The 23,908-nt window shown below is 35.7% G+C and overlaps 2 protein-coding genes across 3 annotated transcripts in view; both read right to left on the minus strand.

Annotated features, from left to right (window-relative positions):
- Positions 1 to 5,196: 5,196 nt before the first annotated feature.
- Positions 5,197 to 6,414, minus strand: LOC125665348 (neuronal acetylcholine receptor subunit alpha-7-like). Its single transcript, XM_048897993.2, has one exon. The coding sequence runs from the start codon at positions 6,412 to 6,414 to the stop codon at positions 5,197 to 5,199; it is 1,218 nt and encodes a 405-aa protein (XP_048753950.2).
- Positions 6,415 to 10,384: 3,970 nt separating this feature from the next.
- Positions 10,385 to 23,908, minus strand: part of LOC125665742 (testis-expressed protein 10 homolog) — a 23,577-nt gene continuing 10,053 nt past the window's right edge. For both annotated transcript variants that reach the window (XM_048898553.2, XM_056151113.1), the window contains exons 8-16: positions 22,725 to 22,851; positions 19,212 to 19,378; positions 18,609 to 18,786; positions 17,372 to 17,442; positions 16,094 to 16,167; positions 15,174 to 15,254; positions 12,198 to 12,480; positions 11,310 to 11,434; positions 10,385 to 10,470 (exon numbers count right to left, since the gene is read on the minus strand). In XM_048898553.2, coding sequence (XP_048754510.1) covers positions 10,387 to 10,470; positions 11,310 to 11,434; positions 12,198 to 12,480; positions 15,174 to 15,254; positions 16,094 to 16,167; positions 17,372 to 17,442; positions 18,609 to 18,786; positions 19,212 to 19,378; positions 22,725 to 22,851 — 1,190 coding nt within the window. In that variant the 3' untranslated portion in view covers positions 10,385 to 10,386. The remainder of the gene's footprint in view (positions 10,471 to 11,309; positions 11,435 to 12,197; positions 12,481 to 15,173; positions 15,255 to 16,093; positions 16,168 to 17,371; positions 17,443 to 18,608; positions 18,787 to 19,211; positions 19,379 to 22,724; positions 22,852 to 23,908) is intronic.

A 23,908-nucleotide genomic window follows, 5' to 3' on the forward strand; every position in this document is an offset into this window, starting at 1 on the left:
GTTAATGAATATACGTCAAAAGAACAGCCATATCCTGTACAAAGCAAGGGGGGAAATTCTTACATTTACTTGATCTTCAGAACCCGGTTTGGAGTTGAGTATGTTTAGATGTGTATTGCTTTTTTATGAATACTTGAGAATTATAAATCAAACTGATTGACAGATTCCGCGAATATATTTTCACGTGTTCGTAAAAAAATAACATGGAGTGGTTGCTCAATTACAAATTTAAAAAGTGTTTGATGATTTGGTTTACCTACCCTCACGAATTTTCACTCACATTAAAACGTCACCAGCTAAAGGTTGTATGGGTCAAAATACCCACAAAACCCAACATAATTCAAAAATTAAACGATTTATTTAGAATTATTTACAGTAAAATATATTAATGAAAAAATGCTAATTTACAATTATCAAAGACCATAAGGCAGTGTGTCGTTTGCTCGCCGCCGAACTGAATGCACTACGAGAATCAACCTGTTTATATACAGCGCTGTCGAAATCAACCGATCAACAAGTCCAGTCTTCAGTAATGCAACATCCAATGTAACGCTGCGGAGTACTTCACGTTAATAAAACGCACAGTATGTTTACACTAAATCCTATTTTACGTAAATTCCGTTTCTAGAAAGTATTAAACTTCTTCAACCGCCGCGGTGGCCGAGAGGTTAGAGCGTTCGCCCCGCATGCGGAAGGCCGGGGTTTGAATCCCAGCCGCGACAGACCTAAGTCGTTGAAACAGGTAGTGACAGTTCCATCGCCAAACGCTCGACATCAGGTGTGAATGTCACGGGTCCTCGGAGATGACCTTAAAAACGGATTACCCGTGTCATAGTAGGTGTGACACGCTAAAGAGCCCTCACTGCTCAATGGCCATAAGCGCCGAACATAGGCCTAAATTTGAAGCCATTCACCGGTCTTGTTGACGTCTCCATATGAGTGAAAATTTCTCGAGCACGATACAATCAATCAATCTAAAATGGAACTTTCAAGATCTTATCTAGGATACAGGTGTTAATAGATCTCGACGTCAGTACAAATCTAGTCGTGTGTATGGTATTCAGGGTCTTCGCACTGAAAGTTCTCAATCGTGCCTGCCTCGGGTCTTGTCCAACAAAAAAAAAACCAACCCAGCGACGTTTGCTTTTCAAGCTGGCCATTTACCAAAGGAGCTTAAAACGTCTTGGGATTGATGCTGCCAAGGTGAGAGAGAGAGAGAGAGAGAGAGAGAGAGAGAGAGAGAGAGAGAGAGAGAGAGAGAGAGAGAGAGACGTCACATTCTGTATAGCTTCTCCATCGTCAACTTACCATATCTATGTAGCAATATTCCATGATCACCTGCAAATGGTTTTTATATCTCTCAAACTGATTTGATACGCAATGGCTTGTTCTACGTATGATCAATTTTTAAATCGAGGCAGGCTAAAGACAAACAAGCTGATGTTTCAGGGGTTTCAAAATTTTCGCTTAAATATTTAGCAAATTCTATGGTCGTTATAATAATCTAGTTTGCCATTACACAGTTTATCATTGGATCAAATGACCCGTCGACAGGGGATGTTTACTCCTCCTAGGCACTTGATCCCGCCTCTGGTATATCCAAGGGTCCGTGTTTGCTTAACTCTCTATTTTGTATTGTTTATAGGAGTTATGAAATTGATCGCTGTTCGTTATCTTCAACTTTCATACCAATTGTTAGACCGTTCTTGGCACACTGAATTTGACTACGGATGACTCCGTTTACTTGATCAAGATATAGGGCTCACGGTGGGTGTGACTGGTCGACAGGGGATGCTTACTCCTCCTATAGGCACCTGATTCCACCTCTGATTTGTCGAGGGGTCCATGTTTGTCCAACTCTCTATTTTGTATTCCTTAAATATATAGAAATTAAGAGATTGATCACTATTCGTTCACCTTACCTTTCATTCTCCAAACAAACATTCAAACCACTTCATTAACGCAACCCGTCACCCTTTTCATGTAGAAAAATGGTTTCAAAAAGAAAATCAGATTGGGAAGATTGAACATAATAGTAAGAACCCCAGTAACATGGATATACATGTAGGTTGAACAGGCACACATTTATGTGGATCATCATTAACCTTTGAATATGATTGTATGCAATTATCGTAAATGAAAACAAATGGGGAAAAAAACAATACAAACAAACCTGGCCAATCTTATAAATCCTATAGCGAACACAAATTTGAGAACAGGGCATGCAAAAACTGATCCTTAAAAACACCAGAGGTGGGATCATGTACTTAGGAGGAGTAATCATCCTCTATTGACCGATCGTACCCGCCGCGAGTCCTCTATCGTGATCCGTAGTCAAAATCAGTATGTATCAAGAACAGCCTAACATTACTATGAAACACGTCAAGCAGCAAGCGACATGATGATAGGCTGTATCTATAAATCATTATAAAGGCCATGGAATTCGTAAGTGCTCACGTTAAACGAGACGTTTGAAACATCTAGCTGTGACATCAACTATTTTTCAGTAGCCCGTCTCCATTTAAACATTGATCATACGCAGAACGTGCTCTCGAGCATCGAATAACTTGCACGACATAAACACCACATGTATGTGATAATGGAATATATGCTACATCTTTGCTTCTGTCGGCGCGGGTTCGAATCGATCCTGCTCGCGCCGGTAAGTGAGAAAGTTTCTCAGTTTACTTTCGGAAGGTCGGTGGTCTCTTTCCAGGTACATTGTATCTGGGTTCTCTCTTCCACCAATAAAAACTGGGCGCCACCAGATAACTGAAAAATTGTTAAGTGTGGCGGAAAACATCAATCAATCAATACATCAAATTTGTGACGTTGACGATGGAAAAGCTGCAATAATCTCGTTTGCCATGAAGATGTGCTGTTAGTTTGCCGTTGATATCTACGTAGGCTTAATACAATATCCAAATATGATGCAGATATGGAAGACTCTAGCGGTTTATTTCCCGCGGGCTGTACACAACATTTAACGATGTTCTAGCTCATAGGTACCCGGGAGTCAAACAATTTTAGTAGAATATATTTCGGCGGACAAGATTGAAAACACAAATATTGACAGTCAGGATTGTGATGATTCCTTATCTTGAGACCTTATACTGTCATCAGGAACAGCTGAGATAAAACAACAACAACAACCAAGTATAATGTACTTTATTTACCTCCTTTACGGGAGAGTGCTACATGCAGTGTACCTAAAACTTAAAGACAACTGTTATAAAAAAACAAAACAAAAAAAAAACCTTAAGATAATTATATTTCTTGCGAAAATACGTATAATGATTGCAAGAACAGTGCAAATCTAGCTATAAAAATTGTATAGTACCTAATCGCAAAAACAGGCCAAAATCATTGCCACACGGAAAAAACCCGTTATACGGTCACTTATGTGTTCAATGATACTTTACAATCTAATTAAACTTAGACCATATAGATCCGCTCATCTACTATCGCTACACATATGTGTAGCGATAGTAGATGCATGAGCGGATCATAAGATCCAATTTCAATTAGATTAATTGATGATACTTGTTATCTACATGGATCAATGCTTTAGAAATTAATTCTTTCATTATTACAGACAAAATTACCGTTTCTGCATTGATTTTGGAATTCTATGGAAGAGTTTCAACGCCGGTATTGTCAAACTCTGACCACCATTACAGCATAGTATAATACATGTATACTTAACATGACATTATCAGAGAAATAACAGTTATTTCAAATACAGTTAAAACATATTCTAAAAGGTTTTAATTCCTCTACAACAATGGGAAAACAGTTGAACAAACAAAAAATATGCACACGGATTGATTCATACCATCCCAAATCAATTAATGACAAGCACAGTCTTTTAACGGCTGACTGAGACAATGGACACATCGGAACACAATTGACAGACAGAAACACTAAAGGCGCTTTGTAGTTCTTCGGTCTTTGATGTTCATAAAAAAAAGTGTATGACTACTTTGCTATATCTGATTTTCTTTGTAAACTTGCTTTATGTCCGTTCAAGAAGTTTTTCACCCACAACGAAATGTCCCAAGTTGAAGGTGAGATGAAACAAATTCAGATATATGCATGTCACTCGGGGCCTTTGCAGTTTAAAAATTTTTCTTTATTGTCCAACCCCTGCCGTAACACGTTGCATCAGAGTATAAGATCTCATTCGAAAAACTGGCGTTATTTTTTTTAAGCAATGTCGTAATTCGTGATAAAACTAGCAAATTAAACTTGCTCCCGATTTTCCAGCTTCTCTCATAAATCTGACATCCAATATGACAATATTTTCAAAAAGATAGACAATTGACCACCAAGTGGTAATTCATTTGAGAAATGAGACGCATTCACATTTTTTATAGTAATATCTTCGGCTTCTTGTAAATAAAGAAATCAGTTTCCCAGCTCATTATGAATGGAAAGAGATTGACCTTCTACCGGTATAATAAAATCATTTTATTATACCGGTAGAAGGCCAATCTCTAAAGTTTACAAAAAGCGTGAAACGATTACATGAATCGAAAGGGGGATGAGATAGACTGGGAATTCACACATTTCAGAGAAATTATTGCCACCAAAAAAAATTATCAAAAAAAAGGGGGGGGGGTAGTAATATCCATACTTCAGGTGCCTGTGGATGCAACCTGTCAACAGGGGATGCTTACTCCCCCTGGACACTTGGTCCTATACCTCTGGTGCGTGTTGGGGGTATACATGTTCGTCCGGCCCTTCATTAATCAAACTTTTTTGTTTCTCCCTAAGACATATATAACTGTTCTTTGTCAGTTTCGTATTCATGCATGTTTCTTGACTTTTATAATTAGATATATATAAATATATGACTTAGATAAACTGTAGCACATTACACGTGGTACATACTCCATCTCATGGTAATCTAAGTTTTCATATTTATCAAATCATAGTACTAATAAAGTAAAGTTCCTATCAGACTCTACAACTTCTTTGTTATTTCAGGCAGTTATTGTCTCTTTTACAACGCGCTTTCCATGCACTGTTCGTCTTATTTCTGTATGTTGTAGAAATACATTTGGTGATATTAGGGATATACATACACATCATTTTTTTCTCTGTATTAATGTACTTGGCGATATACACACATTTCTTTCATCACGTCTGGTAATTGCCGTTTGTTTCAAATATGACACCATTCCGCTGCTTTTCTCACAGAGTGTTTGCAAAGAGAAGACAGATTGACACAATATTAATGGAAATGGTACACACCAAAAATACGTTCTCCACTCTCAATGCAATGTCTCTATTGCTACATGTGCGTGTCTTAATTGTGGTGGGTTGTTCCGACCCGACAAATGGACTACGTTTCTCTACTCCTTCCATAACAGTCTCCAGACGATGTTGAAATGCATCAACTTCTCTCTCATACTGATCAGTTTGCGGATCCTGGTGGTAAACACGAAGTAGAATGGATTGCAATACTACCGTAATGGCACTGAGAATGACCTGTGTTGTAACGTAGATACTGAACCATGAAAGGTTTTCGGCGGATGTCGGCATATTTTCACTCAGCAGGGTAGCGTACACCGCAAAAGTCAGAAAAATAGCCACTGACATCCCAATCTTTTCACCCGCTGCAATAGGAAGCACGAAGCAGAAAATGTTCATGGTAGAGAGAGTGATAATGGGAAACATTACCGTAAAAATCGCCATAGTGGGACGTCTTCGTATCTTTATTGTAAATTCCAGAAAATAATTTGGAGACTGATCAGCTGTAGTTGGCAAGGTGCGAATGTTCTTCTCTGCAGACACCAAACTCCATTCGCCATTGTATACAGCGCGTGATGTGTCAGCCAAAGTGAAATTGTCGTTAATTTCTAATTGATGCATTGCTGATATCAATGACATAAATTCAAAAGTGCACCTCTGTTCGTCAAAAGGATATTTCTGTAAATTAATTTTGCACTGAATGGTACTTTTAACTGACTTGTACAAAGAGACAAACCCTGTGTAATGAATGAAAGCCTCGTTTTCTTTCACAGATTCGTAAGTCATACACATCTTTTCAGCAAGCTCGTTAATACCACAAATAGACGGAACCCATATCATTTCGGCTGGAACTCGGAGATATTCAGTCCCATATTCTGATATATTCCAGCGGAGATACTCATCTGTCCAGCTGTACATCAGCCAGATAACAGATGAAAATGTCTGCGATTTCTCGTCCACCTTTTCTATGCTGTACAGAGAAATTACCATCCCAAACGGAACATTAGTGGTAATATTCAATACAGGTTTGCGATACCGATTATATCCCTTGAAAAGCATGTTTTGCAAAGCAGTTTCCGTGTCCACATCTCCGATGTTCTGACCATTGGAGAATGGAAGAAGGAAAAGAAGATGTATTAGAGACATACAAAGACTCATCTCACTGGGAAACGCAGCACATCCACTAATGCATATAAAGACTCTTCTCACAGAGAGAAATGTATGCTGCCACCATCAAGCAATTAAAAGCGTATTTACATGTAGCAGTGAAATAATCAGTAATGTTTGAATAAAATCTAGAGTAACAATTCGTAGTCCATTAAATCTCTCTGTGTGTGAATAGATCAATATAATTATAGCTTAACGGACAATAAAGAGCACCATTCAGATTCAATGTTGATATGGATGGGAGGTAAATACCAGGGTTTTTTTTTTATGGATGAGAGTGTTATTCAATACTTTACACAATCTGTGGTCGAGTCGAAAGCTGTCTGGTGTGCTTCGTGCCAGTTCTTAGGCTCTTTACATATTTTTGATCACGAATTACTGTGGAATCATTTTAATTCGTGGGGGGCAATTGTTCGTGCGTAAACAAAATTTTGCTGGTTTGTGGGGACGTAATTTCGTGGGTAAGCGATATGATGTTACTAGGAGAGATAACTCTACTTGGTTAAAAAAATGTTCGAGGACACGTAAATTCGTGGGTAAGAGTGAACCACGAAAATCAATCCCCCACGAAAAATGAAGATTCTACAGTACTCCGTAACCTGATCAAGACATAGGGCTCACAGCGGACTTCCTCCTCTTGATCTCACTTCTGTTGTATCCAAGGGTCCGTGTTTGCCCAACTCTTAATTTTTGTCTTCTTTATGTTATGAGATTGATCACTGTTCCTTATCTTCACTTTGAACACTGAATTAGTATTGAAAGTTGAAATACTCACTAGGAATGCATTGAACTCCTGAAGATAATGTCCAATCATCCTCATACTAATTCCGTATCTATATATGTTGGAATAATAAATAATTAAATATTGACGCGATGTCCATGGTCAAAGTCATATCAACTTTACTTCAACGTTTAGCCTGTAATATTGAAAGTCTTTCAATGAAAATAAAGTTGAAAGAACATTTGTAATGAAGTTTTGTAACATATCAACTTTAAATCGATTTGGACATTTCGACATTGAATCGTAACCAATATACATATATACTTTGCATTGGAATCTAAAAAAATTCTGTCAGATGTAACTATTTTGTTTTATATTTATTAACGAAAAATATCTTACGTTTCCTTCTAAATTGCAGTTATTCCTTACTTCTCTATAATCAAAAACACATATTTCAAAACAATATACAGGGTATATAATTGCAAAAGTACTGTAATGTCATCACAATTCACTTTCCTTCAACGGTAAATTCAATGTAAGCCACTCACCCGTTATAACCGTATGACCAGACCCACGTTTGACAAAGTCCTCCACTACTTGGGCTAATTCTACAGCTACATGTAGTAAGAAGACGGTATAAAATTAAATCAGATGTTGAGATTGAACAGATGGAAGTTCTCACAAAAGATAATATAGACCGACTGCTTAGTTCGTTTTCGAGAATGCCTAGTTTTGATTTAAGACGTTAAACATGGGTGTCGAAGAGATTCCATTTTTGTAATTTTCCTTTTTTTTCCGGGATGGGATGGGTGGGTCGTTATACGTCCCGTCAGATTTTTTTTAAAAAATTCATATTGAGAAGTTACCAGCTGTAAGTGAAGTAACACAAATTTAGTAGTATGGATGACGTTTAGAGTCCGAGCAGTGAGGGTACAGTCATGCATATGACCATGTGGCACTAAATCTGAATTTCAAGGTCGCATCGAAAAGAAGCTGTCACAACCCATTTCTACGTCTTAGGTTTGACGCAGCAATAGTTTAGATTTGAACATATTTTATTGTATAAATATACTTTAGGGATTGGTTATACAAGTTCTAGCAACTTAGACAACCTCTCCCGTATACAAAATATATTATGTTATACATGTACAAATAAAGATTGTCGTACCACAGAAAATATAATATTAGTTATAATGTACAATTATGATAATATACAATATATGTTTAGGTTGATGTAAGTACATAATCAGGCAATAGTAGGAGCAGGACCCGATCCCACGTTTTTGTGCAATACGTTTGTCCTCTATATTGTTGACTGAAACAGAGTTCTAGACGTTCTATTTTTAGAACGATGCTTGTAAGAGTTCAATACAAAGCTACGGTATCGTATTAAAATATTTTTGTTACGCAATCCTTTGTCTTTTTAGGCTTTTGTATAGAAAAAAGTCCATTTGTAGTTAAAAGGTTACTTGTAGGTGTTCAATAAGTTGACAATTGCTGTCCATTACTTTTAATAAAGGACAGATACTGTCCGTTCTTAAAAATAATGGATAGAAATCGTTAACTTATTGGACAGTGACAGCTAAACCCAATAACTTATTAGACGTCTACAGGTAGGCTGAAAATAAGAGAAAGACAATACATTTGTCAAAGAGATACACATTTAATTTTAAATGCCCAACAAGTAAGCGTCAACACAGATATCGGAAAAATCACTGAAACACTTAAAACGATATTTTCCCTCTGCTCCAACAATTCTTAAAATTCTATTGGCCATTATTATATCGCATCAAAACTTAAATTTAAAAGACATATTTGAATTTCGTTGGATCCAGAGGCACATTCCGAAACTCCTTCACAACGCTTTATTTTTTAATGTTTTCTTTATTAGCATATACTAATTTTGAATTATTATTTTCGCTTTCATGCATAATTTCATTTCACACGAGATGGATGTATTGGGGTTTTTTTTCGTTGGCGTTAATTATTTCCTCATCCAATATACCGGTATTCGAAAACACAATGCATTTCAGATCAAAATTTGGCTCCATAACTTTCTCACCCTCCATACCCGAATATAACACTCATTAAGATAGTATTCGCAGTACTTTCATTAAAAGCCTTGAATTTTGATTGTGCAATGAAAATGCTCTCCTCATCAGAGAACGTGTTGATATGGCTCAAAAATAGCTTTATTCATAATTATCATTGTCAATAGGTTTACCCGAGCCTGTTCATTTTTAGAACAAAAGATGCAATGTTTTAAGTAGGATATAAGCCTCAAACTGTCCATTCTATGCGAGAAAGAACTGATCGTGAGGCTTATATCCTTCACATAAAGTGATTGCTTGTAATGTATCCTTGATAGAAATAGAATGTTTTGGAAGTTTGCTTTAGTATAAATAGACTGTAAACTTTGTGGTAAGAGGAACTCTGAATTGTATACATTGCATATTACAGAACTGGGGACTGGACTTAACTGTCGATTTTGACAGCACTGTAAAAGATGCCTATATTTTTGTGAGTGAATTCAGCTCATTGCATGGTAAACCAACAACATACATGTACACTGTTTTATGAACTTTGATTACTGTCAGCTAGTATGTTGTCTGTAAATAATTCTGAATAAATTCTTAAATCTTTGAATTGTGTGCAATTGATATATTTTGATGGACTTGGGCAATTCTGATCAATAACAGACTTTGGGATTCATCCGGGATAAAGAATTACAGACTGCATTTTTGCAGATTCTTATTTAGTTTATTTAATTGTTTGTGAGAACATCACTTCTAATATCGCGTCCAATGATGAAGAAAACAACATATATCCAACCTATGTTGTCATGAGTGGATATGGCAAGAAATAAGGACTCCGTTTTTAGGTGATACTTTTGTACTCTAGGTTACATGCTATATATTTCTATAATAAAAAGTTACAGAATTTTCAATTTCCATATGATTTGTGCTGTATCATTTCTGTAACTTTTGTATAAAGGAATATAGAGCATGTAACCTTGGGTACAAAAGAATCACTTAAAAACAGAGTCCTTATTCCTTGCCATATATGATCATGAAAGTGATAACAAGAGAGGTTGAAAATTACCCCGTTCCAGCTACTGACATGGCAGGGTTATCCCATGGAAATGACCTCAGTAACACTATCAACATTATCTCAGGCTACATAGTAAGCTCATTCAGTCTCTAGTGTAGTTGAGCTTATAAGAAAGACTTACAAAAATAGTTTTATTCTATACATTTATTATTGAATTTCAATAACAGATTTTTCAATTTTTTCCAACCGTGCTGTGACACAAGACCTTCAATCTTCTGAAATAGAGAAAAAATAATTTTACTTCTATGCAGAAAAGTAAAACTCTCCGACTATGATATAATCAGCTGTCAACAAGATATCTTTTTTTTTTTATTTCTCTCTCCCTCACATGCCTTGTTAACAGTTGTAGCTTATTTTGTACAGAACAACAACTGAGAGCAGATAACGCGATCATCTTCATGCACTTTCAGAGAATGATAAATGAAATTTTGATCAGTCTTGTTTTATTGGTTGTTTGTTTAACGTCCCGTTGAGAATTTTTCACTCATATTAATACGTCACCAGTAGTAGGGGAAGTACCACAAATTTAGACACATGCTTAGCGCTCAGGGCTGTAGCAGTGAGGGTTCGTTAACGTGCCTACGCCTGCCGCAACATGGGACCTGTTTTTAAGGTCATATTCGAAAGACCCATGATTCTCACTTCTATATGCCGAGCGTTTGCTGAAGGAGCAATCACTATGTTTACATTTTACATTATGTTGGTTTGACGTGGCCATGGCATGGCACAAGTGGGGCTCAAACTCACGACTTCCTGGTTAAGAAGAGAACATTCTACCACTGAGCTACCGTGACCGGTGTCTTGTTTTAAGATTCTTCCTTTATTATAAGTACACTGTATTACATTTTAATCCATGTTGCAGTATGGTCATTTCAAAAGTTGTATTTGTGGCATGAAATCGGATCCCTCCCCCCTTTTCGACTTGTGCTGGTACAATGTCCATCCTTTCACTCAGTAATTTAGAACAGGTGACTATCATAACCATTTAACAAATAGGGACTTCAAATCATTCCTTTATTATTGCAAATATTGTATGTCCTAAACTTTGAAATACCTCTATATCATCTATGATTGGTTGACAATTCAGATCCTCTGATATCATTGGCCAAGGCAGATCCTTCTGGAGAATCAATATGGCTGCCCGCTGAACAGCATGAACTTCTTCAACATTACCACTGTCTAATAAATTGTTGTCATTATATTAATTTTAATAATAGCTTGTTGTGTACACTAAGAATTTTGTAAGTGATGTTATTGGAAATTTATATGACTTATTGCTATCTAACAATCAGAATAATTTCAAGTTGACAATACTCCAATCCTACAAACATAATACATGACAATGTATATACATTTTTACAATCAAAAATTTCTATGGTAACAGACTTCATGTTCCTGTGAGAAGATGCATGTCAAGATAAAAACATAATACATGAAATATGTTTTGACCTATGCTATGCTACATTTATGTTATGCTATTTCAAATACCATGCATGTACAGTTTCTCATTAGATTAGTGAATATGAAAATGAAACACGTTGCTACACCACCCACCCTAAAGATTCAGACCTTCTGTCATCAGCCAAATCAGTACTCAACATCCTATGATCTCCCCTCCCCAAGTTTCAGACCTTCTGTCACCAGCCAAATCAGTATTCAACATGTCCCCCCCCCCCCCCCCCCCCCAAGTTTCAGAATATTTACCTTCAGAATTATGAGCATGTGTGTAGCAAGTCCGGGCGCCTCCTAAAATTTGGTGTCATTCAACCCTGATAACTGTAAACTCATTCATGGTGTGGGTAGGGAGTTATTAAAGTGAAATATCTGCTTTAATGACAAGATTTTAGTGGACCCACCCCCACCCCCGTTCATTGTGATGTTGATAAAATAACAGTATTAGAGTACTCAAATACAGATACACATCTTTCCAAATCTTTAATACCTGAGAGAGCCCGTAATATCATCCTTAAGAACTGCTGTAGAACTTGTTCTCCTGCGGATAAGTATTGTCGACATTTTTCTGTCACTTCTTCAGCTATGAGTGCATTAATAGGTAATCCCGCATCACTCTCTGTTATCATCAGCAGGTAGCTCCAGATCCAATCCAATGCTTCTTCTGTTACCTGCCTGCTGATTGGGTAATTCCAAATTTTTAGTTTTGACGCCAGTGTGACAAAGATTACAATTCTACGAATGGACATTCCTATTTCATCATTTGTCACCACCTGTAAAATCCAAGATATAAATTGTTTAGAATTCATGTACAAAATACACAGACATTTAGTAATACATCATATTTTATGATTTTGAAGATTAAAGAGGAAAAAATACCAATAAATTCATTTATGGCTACAATGTGTTCCATCCACATTTGTGTCTATAATTTGTGTTCCATCCACATTTGTGTCTATAATTTGTGTTCCATCAATATTTTGGGTACAATTGTGTTCCATCAACATTTGTGTTCCATAAACATTTGTTACTACAATGTGTGTTCCATCAACATTTGCGTTCCATCAATGTTTTGGGTACAATGTGTGTTCCATCAACATTAATGTCTACTATACATGTACATGTGAGTGCTATTGAGTGTTCAGACTCAGTAGACCATGACTGTTTTGTGCAGTCAGGTGTGTAGTCATCCACTGCAGTAGCTCAGCCCCAACCCTCAGCATATTCCAAGTTCAAACTCAGCCCAAATCCTTAGCATATTCCAAGTTCATACACAGCCCCAACCCTCAGCTTATTCTAAATTCAGCCCCATCCCTTAGAATATTCCAAGTTCATACTAAGCCCCAATCCTCAGAATATTCCAAGTTCATACTCAGCCCCAATCCTCAAAATATTCCAAGTTCATACTCAGCTCCAACCCTCAGCATATCCCAAGTTCATACTTGGGACCACTATATGCTTTCAGTGATTTCAGAATTTGTCTCTTGATATCAAAACAAGGAAAATTTCAAGGTAACAGAAAACATCTTGGTGTCAACTTATATTTTGATTCAAATTACTGACATTTGTTTGTTAATGCTTCAACCACAAGAAAAAAGATGTGTATGTTATACGGTTTTATATCAATTAATACGCAGTCAAAATGAAAGTTCTATCTATTACAATTTCAGTTCTACGGTTTCACTTTGCAGGTGACACAAAGAAGTCGAGATCTTGTAGTATCATACCCATTTAATACTATTCTTAAACCATGGTCCAAATTTGCAGAATATCCACCCCTCCCCTCCCCCAAGAGGCTTTGTCCACTACCTAGTTTTAAACCAAGGTCCAAATTTCCACCCTCCCCCAAGAGGCTTTGTCCTCTACCTAGTGTGCTATTACCTGAGGTCAAATAATGAGTGTTGATAATGACAATGATTTATTTGCACAAGCACAATAATAATTATTGGCAAAGGCACATATTATAGATTATACGTCCATAGAAACAATAAATACCGAGGCATTCAAAATACAATTAGTGATTTGAATGCATGAAAATGGCACCAGACAAAATCATATTATGTTATATTACACTGCATATAAGGTGTACACGAGATAAAGGGACCATAATTTGTATATAGTAATAGTCATAATACATTATATGATTGTTTCATTCATAGAATCTTCTATATACTTCCTCATATTGACAATATAATGTTGCTAATCTTGAAAGTAATTTTCCTGTGATAAGCAATATACACATGTATGTACGCGACATCATAAATGTGCATGTGTTTGTTAGCAGGCACGTGCAGATGTCTAATTCAGTAGAAACTGACTAATCCCCATCAATAATTGATTGTAAAATCCTTCAAGCGTGACTACTAAGTTCCTCGAGAAAACAGACAAATTCATCTATTAAAGTTTATATTACAATGTATTAGTATACGTAGGTTATACATGTGTCTATAATATTAAATTACAATTATTACCAAATGAATGCTAATGTCATGCCAGTTTCAAGATAAGAGCTCTTCTGTGTAAGCATGGTAGGGGGTACATCTAGTGGAACTTTAAAATGCTTAAGTGGGACAAAGTGGACCTAGTCAGTCAGTGAGGAAGATGATAAACTATACATGTATAGAGGAAACATAAAAACAACAAATTATCATATTTGCAAGTAATATTCTAGTCTAAGATAATTAATATATATGATACACACGAGCAACGAAATAATATGATATAATGAGAATTCCATGTATTTAATTACTCCCTGAATACTGTAGAATCCTTAATATATGCGAGGAATTCATAATCACGTAATTTCGCGAGAGGCATCACTTGTGAAATAAAATTACTCGCTTTTAATTTTTTTTGGCAAAAATGCATGCAAGTGCTTTTGATTAAAAGATGACATGCGAAGTCATCGATCACGTGATTTGATGTCTACAAGTCATTTTGCCAAATTTTAAAAGTACTCGCGTAAAATAAGGAACTTACAGTACTTATAATTAATTTTACTTAGTTTGTGTTTCAATGGAATTCAAGTGACGAAAATGTGTATGAGAAACTTACTGGGCAAATGAACTTAGTATGCAGTGATGGTATTTGTCCCACTCCTGTATGTAAAACAAAACAGACAGACAAACGAAGAAAACAGACAGACAGACAATCAAAACAGACAAACAAACAAAGAAAACAGGCAGACAGACAATCAAAACAGACAGACAAACAAACAAAACAGACAGGTAAACAAACAAATGAACAAAACAGACAGGTAAACAAACAAATGAACAAAACAGACAGGTAAACAAACAAATGAACAAAATAGACAAACAAACAACACATGATATTGATTCCTGAGTGTCATTGTGTTTAGCAGCCTCTGACTATATAAGTCCATTAGACGTTGTATATATAGGTAATTATAGGTACATTGTAAATGCACATTAAGTTGACATACAGCTGTAGTCATGGCAATACTCACATTTGTTTTACGTAGGAAGCAACAGAAGAGTTCCACAACTTGTTCTGTGTTTGGAAACATTGACAGCTGTTCTGACACCGTCTACAGAAAAGAGTCTACTTTGTCATACAAGTACCAACGTGACATGTTATTACAGAAACATTGACAGCTGTTCTGACACCGTCTACAGAAAAGAGTTTACTTTGTCATACAAGTACCAACGTGACATGTTATTACAGAAACATTGACAGCTGTTCTGACACCGTCTACAGAAAAGAGTTTACTGAGTCATACAAGTACCAACGTGACATGTTATTACAGAAACATTGACAGCTGTTCTGACACCGTCTACAGAAAAAGTCTACTGTGTAATACAAGTACCAAGGTGTCATGTTATTACAGGTGTCTAATACAGGTGTCTAATACAAGTACCAAGGTGTCATGTTATTACAGGTGTCTAATACAGGTGTCTAATACAAGTACCAAGATGTCAAGTTAATACAGATGTCTAATATGTCACAAAGCGACATCTATGCCAAGTTCAATAAGCTTTTAAAAAACGGACCTTTTCTGGTGTAAATCAATAATGATAATCGATTTCTGACTTCTAGATTTTTGTGATTATTTCAAAATCTAATAAAAGAACACAATGTTTGAATTAACCATTTCCAATGACCTTTGATTATATTTCCTTGGAGACAGGCATGACCCGTCATTTACAAACTTCTTTAAATCTCCTTCACCCAGAGGATGCTTGGTGACAAGTTTGGCCCAGTGATTCTTGACAAGAAGTCAAAATTGTGAAAAGTCTGTAGACGAGTGACAAATTTTGATCAATCATAATAACAAACAAAAATCTACACAGTTCATGAAATAGATATACAAGCTATCAAAGTGAAAACCAACAACTGCTTATAGACAGAGAATGATAAAATGTGTACCTGACTGATGGACACGATACGTGTAAATCGATCCCAGTCCGTCCCCCGATCTGACAATGGGCATTCCACTGAATCTGTAGTCAAAATATACAATTTACTTACATGTACACCCCAGATTTGTCAAATCATTAATTCATAAAATAAAATAACTGGTGATTCTATTTCATAGTAAAAATTAGTATTAATTATTCAGTAAAACTCACTTGTATTGAAATGTTGAGGACAAACAAATTTGATTGGTTATAAACATAATTTGTTATATCCAAAGGGTTCATAATATGTTTCAAAACTACACGGAAGAAAAACACTTCACTCTAAACATGAATTCATTATAAGTATATTCGCTGTAACAATGTTTGACTGTATATTGACCGGAACAGGCTGACACCGTAATTAAGTTTTGCCTAATGATGTACACAGTGTTTCAGATTACAAATGCAGTGTATCAAATTGGACAGAAGCCATTATGTAAATAACGGGCTATCACAGCCTATAAGATTTTACTTTTCCAGCTGACAGTTCAGCCGTGAACAATGCACAGCTATGTGGGAAGAGAATGCAGGTTCAGTGGGGGGCATCCGTAGAAAAATTCCAAAGTAAAAGAAAACAAATCCTGCAATCTGAGACATGGAGTAGATATTCTGAATAAATAAATAAGATTGTCAAGTCCTTGTAAACAACATCTACTCCGGAATATCTACTGACTCCAAGATATTTCTTATTGACCACAGAGCCCAATAATAAAGACTAAATGCTGTCGCAAGTGTTTGCCTTTAAATATATACTCCCCATAGTCCAATAATGAAGAATTCAAATTTCAAATTCAGAATAAGATTAATTGATCAATATAAGGAAGATAGTTTCTTTAGGCTTTGCTTAAGAGTGAGGTCAAGATGAAGCAATTCGTATTTCAAAATGTTTAAAACTTTCTACAAAACAGCCATTTGCTTCTGAGTTTGACAAAGTCTAATTTTTTGAATCGTGACTGATAGCATTAAAAATGAATCAATAGTTCCAGAGAAGAAGTAAAAATATGTGAAATGTTTATGATGACAGACAACAAACAACTTTTGAAAAGAAAAGTTCACATGTAACTTTTGCTCAGGTGAGCCAAAGAGCAAATAATCAAAGTGAGGTACACGTTTTCCATTTCAATGAAACCAGTGTTTCTACACAACATGTATTCATACTAAGGAATAACATTCCACACACATTTCATAATCATACTGCATAGAGATTTCATTGTCAGTTTTATTCTATCAAATTAATTATACTTACCAAAGGCACACATAAAAAGAAACTGTATGTAAAGTCCATGTTCTTCTATTGTCAAACTGTGTCTACCATACCTGTAACAAACAAATGTGTGTATCACACCTGTAACAAACAAATGTGTATCACACCTGTAACAAACAAACATGTGTATCACACCTGTAACAAACAAATGTGTATCACACCTGTAACAAACAAATGTGTATCACACCTGTAACAAACAAACATGTGTATCACACCTGTAACAAACAAACATGTGTATCACACCTGTAACAAACAAACATGTGTATCACACCTGTAACAAACAAATGTGTATCACACCTGTAACAAACAAACATGTGTATCACACCTGTAACAAACAAACATGTGTATCACACCTGTAACAAACAAACATGTGTATCACACCTGTAACAAACAAACAAACATGTGTATCACACCTGTAACAAACAAACATGTGTATCACACCTGTAACAAACAAACATGTGTATCACACCTGTAACAAACAAACATGTGTATCACACCTGTAACAAACAAACATGTGTATCACACCTGTAACAAACAAATGTGTATCACACCTGTAACAAACAAACATGTGTATCATACCTGTAACAAACAAACATGTGTATCACACCTGTAACAAACAAATGTGTATCACACCTGTAACAAACAAACATGTGTATCACACCTGTAACAAACAAACATGTGTATCACACCTGTAACAAACAAATGTGTATCACACCTGTAACAAACAAACATGTGTATCACACCTGTAACAAACAAACATGTGTATCACACCTGTAACAAACAAATGGGTATCACACCTGTAACAAACAAACATGGGTATCACACCTGTAACAAACAAATGTGTATCACACCTGTAACAAACAAATGTGTATCATACCTGTAACAAACAAACATGGGGTATCACACCTGTAACAAACAAATGTGTATCACACCTGTAACAAACAAACATGTGTATCACACCTGTAACAAACAAACATGGGTATCACACCTGTAACAAACAAACATGTGTATCATACCTGTAACAAACAATTGCGACATCATGCTTTATAGTGTATATTGAATTATTTTTCATGAAATATACATGCATAAAAATTTAGTAACTAAATATATGCATGCAGTGTACATCTATTTAGTATTTTTATTTCCCTGCTTTATGTATATGTGTTACGTTTAGAGCTATATATGGACACCACACCCTGGTATGGCACATTAACTGTACCTCTGTTGCAGAACTTGAAGCAGATACTGGCCAGTTTCAATTGGTAGCCGCTCGTCATGTATCAGATCCTTCAGTTTTCTGTAGTTCTCCCGACTCAGCCATGACACACGATAAACAAGCTCTATAAAGCTCCGTAAGCATTTGTTGTCCATAGAAAACACTCTGTCCAAATCCAGCTCTAAAGAACGTATAAAAACACAAGGCTATGAAATATGCATTATCAAAAACTAACAGTCTGTTCAAGTGTTGTGCTATGCAGAATAAATGTTTTTTTTTTATCATACTAAATAGGTCATTCTGCATTATATAAAAATTCTATTGTATTTGTTACCAATATATTATGCAATCATTCATTTATCTATATATAATTTGCATTTGAATTGCTCTTGAGACCTTGCTGACAAGGTCTTGTTATACGAGCTTGTTAATATGACCTTGTTGACATGACCTTAATTCACATACACCCTCTCATAACAGGCAACCTTTGTATGAGCATGGTTCTGTATCATATTCCTGTATACACTACTCTGGGGTGAATTATGCTAGATGATTCATTGACAAACTTTATTGGGGGAGGGGAATTGTCACACAACACGACTGTACCTAACACAGATGATACAAAGGACATCACTCCATTGTCGTAATTGTCTGCCGACCTGGTGGCGAGATCACTAAGGACTTCCAGTATCTGTTCAGACATCACACAATTCTTCACACACAAGTTAAACAATGGCGTCAGGGACTCCAGAAATTCTCGTCTGATGTCTTCTCTGAAAATAAAACAGTGAAAATCTCGCTACTGTACATTTGGTCTCATTTGTAGACTGAGTTTTTATTTTCACGTAATTATTCATGAAATCAAACAGCTGTGAATATCTAGTTTTCGAGGTAAGTTCAATAGTATACAATACCTTTTTTCTTACATATTTATTGATAACCCTCACAAAAATAAACCATCGCAAGAATTTTCATAATATACACACTGTAAATCTGCAGGATTTCTAAATAGTTACAGTCAAGTTTTTCAATGTTTTATCAGCAAGAAAGGGCTTTGTAATGGTTTTAGATGAAAATTTTACTCTATCTGAAGAATCACAATGGTTGACCAAAGAGATCTGAACAGAAGTGTTACCTATCAATTCTTCCCGGGACCCCCCACCCCTACCCCCATACACAAGCATGCACACCCTCACACAAAGGCATGAAAAATATGTTACAAGTACATATGCTACTTAAAAAAACTGAACAGAGCTGTCTTACAACAGGAGTTTCTGCACAATTACTCTGTGAGATAAATATATTTTGTTTAAACTCATTCAAATTGTACTGAACTCCTGAACTCAGAAATACCATGTTGCATTAACGATAAACAGATGAATACTTATACAAATTGAAGAAAATACTAAAGATAAATAAATCAATGAATGATCAGAAATCATTGGCTATAATCCTAACCTATCAGATTGCATCCTAACCCAAGCCCCCTTCTCAAAGAGATATGCGAGTCCTATAGCTAGCACTTACCCCAATAAAGCCTAACTTGAGTCACCTTTCTCATAGAGAGATGCGATATTCCCTATACAGAATATCTGGACCTCTACTACAGGCTCAGATTGAATCTGTTGTACAGTATGTAAGGATATTTACAAATCATTTAGATGAAACAGAACCTAATATTCAATTTGTCTCTTCCTATAAAACTTAGAACCATTCCTCCCACACACACATTCTTTTCACACAAGGAAGCACTGTGACATGTTTGCCTGGAGATGGCCTGATTGTGTCCAAGTAGTTTCAGATCTGTAGCGCTCAACACTGTGGAAAAAAATTGGTCCAATATTTTCCCCCGAGAGCTACAGATCTACAGCTCGTCTAACTTGCTACAGTACCCGCAACGTTATTCTTGACATGATAAACGATAGAACACGATACACGCACGATAGGATAGGATACACGCACGATACGATAGGATACACGCACGATACGATAGGATACACGATAAACCTGATAAACGCAAAACATGATAAACGATCTTCACGATAGACCTGATAAACGCAAAACACGATAAACGATCTTCATGATAAACGGAAAACCTGATAGAAATGTTGTAAATTTAGAAACGGTTTAGACGGAACGAAATTTTGATACCTACAACATAATTACATTATGTTTACATTATGTTGATAATAATATTGAAGGATTTCAATGTTCATTATATACCTACATTACGGACAAAGCGGATTTCTTGGTTCTCGCGATGGGAAAAAATCTAACGCGGTAATCTATAGGTAACTCAGGAAAACCCCGTTCTCATCGCGGGATGACTATCAGCTACCTGTCCCCGTCGCGGTAACATTTGTTTAAAACATTGATCGGTTTTGTACCATATAATTTCTTTAATCCACGGTCGTACGTTTTTTTGTTTTTTTTAATGCCATCACAGCTAAAATTTAAAAAAAATAATAAAATATATACGGCATTGAATTCATTATTTGATATCTATATGAATTTTATCAGCCAATGATTCTAAAACTTATATTGTCACCTAATGTTTAATATATAGATTATACAGGGAATTAACTAAATGTAATATAATGTAGTGATATCATGCTTCAGTAGCTCTCTTATGCTAATGTATATTACCTTGAGTATGAAATAAAACCAAGTAATATTGTGCGTGTAGCGAGGAGGGGGTTATTTTGCATCAAGCTCTAAGTTCACGGCTCATTCAACATCTCAAGTTATTTTCATAACGACCGCTTTAAAAAAAATCAACCGCACTACACCTGTTAGATATTTTTACACTATGATTGATAATTGATAGTCATAAGTAATTGGAACATATTTATTTGAATTGATATTTTGTTAACAAAACATAAATATACTGTTTAAAAAACATAAACAAAACCCGGCTTGTTTTAAATTCGCAATTTTGAAACCCTTAGTGTGTAAAAAAAAATTCAAATAATCATCAAAACCAACATAAATTTCCAGTATCTACACGTACGAGTATTGGTACATGTGTACATGTACAAGGTATTTAAAAAAAACAACGATGACAGCGGAATCGTGCCCAGTTGAGCAGAATTTTGGGGGATGCAACACCCTTTTAAAACTTAATCTTCTAAATGTGTGAAATACAATGTCCCTGAGAATGTTAGCTGTCAAAACGCGGGTGATACACAAAATCAGATATAAGGACGCGCACAAGTTCAGCAGTTGCTATATAAGTAGCATACACGTGAAAAAAAATTCGGAAGAAAAAGAACCATTATTAAAATATAAATGTATGTGATAAACAATGTAATTTACTGATTTTTCCTTTCAAATCGGAACTCCCTATTTTTCTGTTAGTGTTAATTACAAATAACTGTTTCTAGACAAACAAATGTTTATGAACTTCAGAAGGAGCTTTCAGATTTACTGTGCTCGGTTTACTGTCCTACTTTCCAGACTACTTAGAATTAAATTGTGATAAATTTTCACTCTCTCTCTGGACAGACAAATAGCTCTTCTTCTGCCATAAAATCGACAACTTTATGTTCTCCTTCAAATATACCGTCTTTCCTCGATTCCTAAAAATAGCTTCTTTAACAAAACGAATAAAGGTTTCGGAAAGTATTGTACTTTTTCATTAGATTTTATATACGATCCCGATAGTTTCCGAAGCTACATGATAAACGATTTTCACGATAAACGGAAAACCTGATACACGCAAAACACGATACACGATAGACCTGATAAACGCAAAACACGATAGAAAACGGAAAACCTGATACACGATAGGATAGGATACACGCACGATACGATAGGATACACGCACGATACGATAGGATACACGCACGATAGAGCACGATAGGAATGTCAAGAATAACGTTGCGGGTACTGTAACTATGAGAACTTCAATGACAAAAGCAGGCGGAATCAGTAAAGCTTATTTCAGTTTTTCCAACTTGATTAAAGAGAAATACGTTTTCACATGACATTTACAGACGAAATTTTGATCCAAATCTGCACACCAGAGAAAAAATTAGATTAGCCTTTCACTGATTGACGACTCAATTATACACAAACCTTATGAATATTCTATTTTTGACGACTCTATTATACACAAACCTTATGACTATTCTATTTTTGATGATCAACCGAGAAAAGAAATGCAAAAGGAGCTTTTTCTCCTTAGAGATGTGGTGGATGTGGGTAAAACGAGTTACCAGGACAGACAGTAACTGCTGGAGACCCTCTGAAAACAAAACCAACATAATTACTTCATAGTATAACTTAATAGCAATAAAGTGAAATTAATAAATTATTTTGCATCCAATAAAGACCTGAGAAAACACACATCAAATACAGACTAGCTTAATCATTGAGGAATTTTGTTAAGTATTTAAATTAACCACCTCCAAGGGCATCTGTTCTTTATAAAGCACTTTACCCAAATCCATGATTTATTTGCCCCAGACAACAAGGCCAATCAATTAATTTGATCCCTGCTGGCATTGATTGATTAAAGATGACTGTGGTTTCATTAATATGTGAGGCCATCTATTATCATTAATAGCAAAAGCCAGTTTTGAGGATACGTAAATTGGTGAGCGTGGGTCATCTCCAAAAAATTTATCGCATTCGATTCCAAAATCAGATTATTCCCAAGCATTTACAATTATCATATAAAGCATTACAAATGCACACTTCGAACCTAATCATAAAGAAATCTATTCAAATAGAATTTATCAAAAATACAAATGTATCTATTCATAGTTCACATTAAAATTTAACTTAGTAATAATATTTAGTGAAAAATAACATATGTGGGTGTAGAGTCGCATCAAAGCCCCAAGCTGTTTTAACTGTTGAAGGAGAATAAAATCACCTCCGATTTGTGCTGTCATGTTTTATCGATAAATTTCAACCTTTGACCTTGCAGTAAATTGAAGGGCCAGTTTCACGATTGGTATGAAGAGAAAATTGGTGTAGGTTTTGAGAGCGATACCGAACCCCCTCACTAGTTAATGATCATCGCACTTCAGTGGTTACGCTTATCCACACACACTGTGTCATTAGTACCCGTGAAATAATGGAAGATAGAAAAGTGTTTATCACAAAGGGCTTTGAAAAAGCTGGGATAGTGTAAAATTTCAATAATGTTTCTTTGTGTCGACATGTAACGATGATTAGATATGATTGCATTCTTCACAAACTTTACAGACATCCCTAGGAAAGTCCAATTTGGTAAGCCCGTGGGGATCTGGGTTAGAATAGGTCCTTGTTGTAGGAGGCGACCAAATGGGGCAGTC

The sequence above is a fragment of the Ostrea edulis genome, chromosome 10 (genome assembly GCF_947568905.1).
Source record: "Ostrea edulis chromosome 10, xbOstEdul1.1, whole genome shotgun sequence".
Classification (NCBI taxonomy): domain Eukaryota; kingdom Metazoa; phylum Mollusca; class Bivalvia; order Ostreida; family Ostreidae; genus Ostrea; species Ostrea edulis.

What these genes read in the sequence shown, in the direction of transcription:
- LOC125665348 (XM_048897993.2), bottom strand. Translation starts at nt 6,414, where the DNA reads ATGAGTCTTTGTATGTCTCTAATACATCTTCTTTTCCTTCTTCCATTC.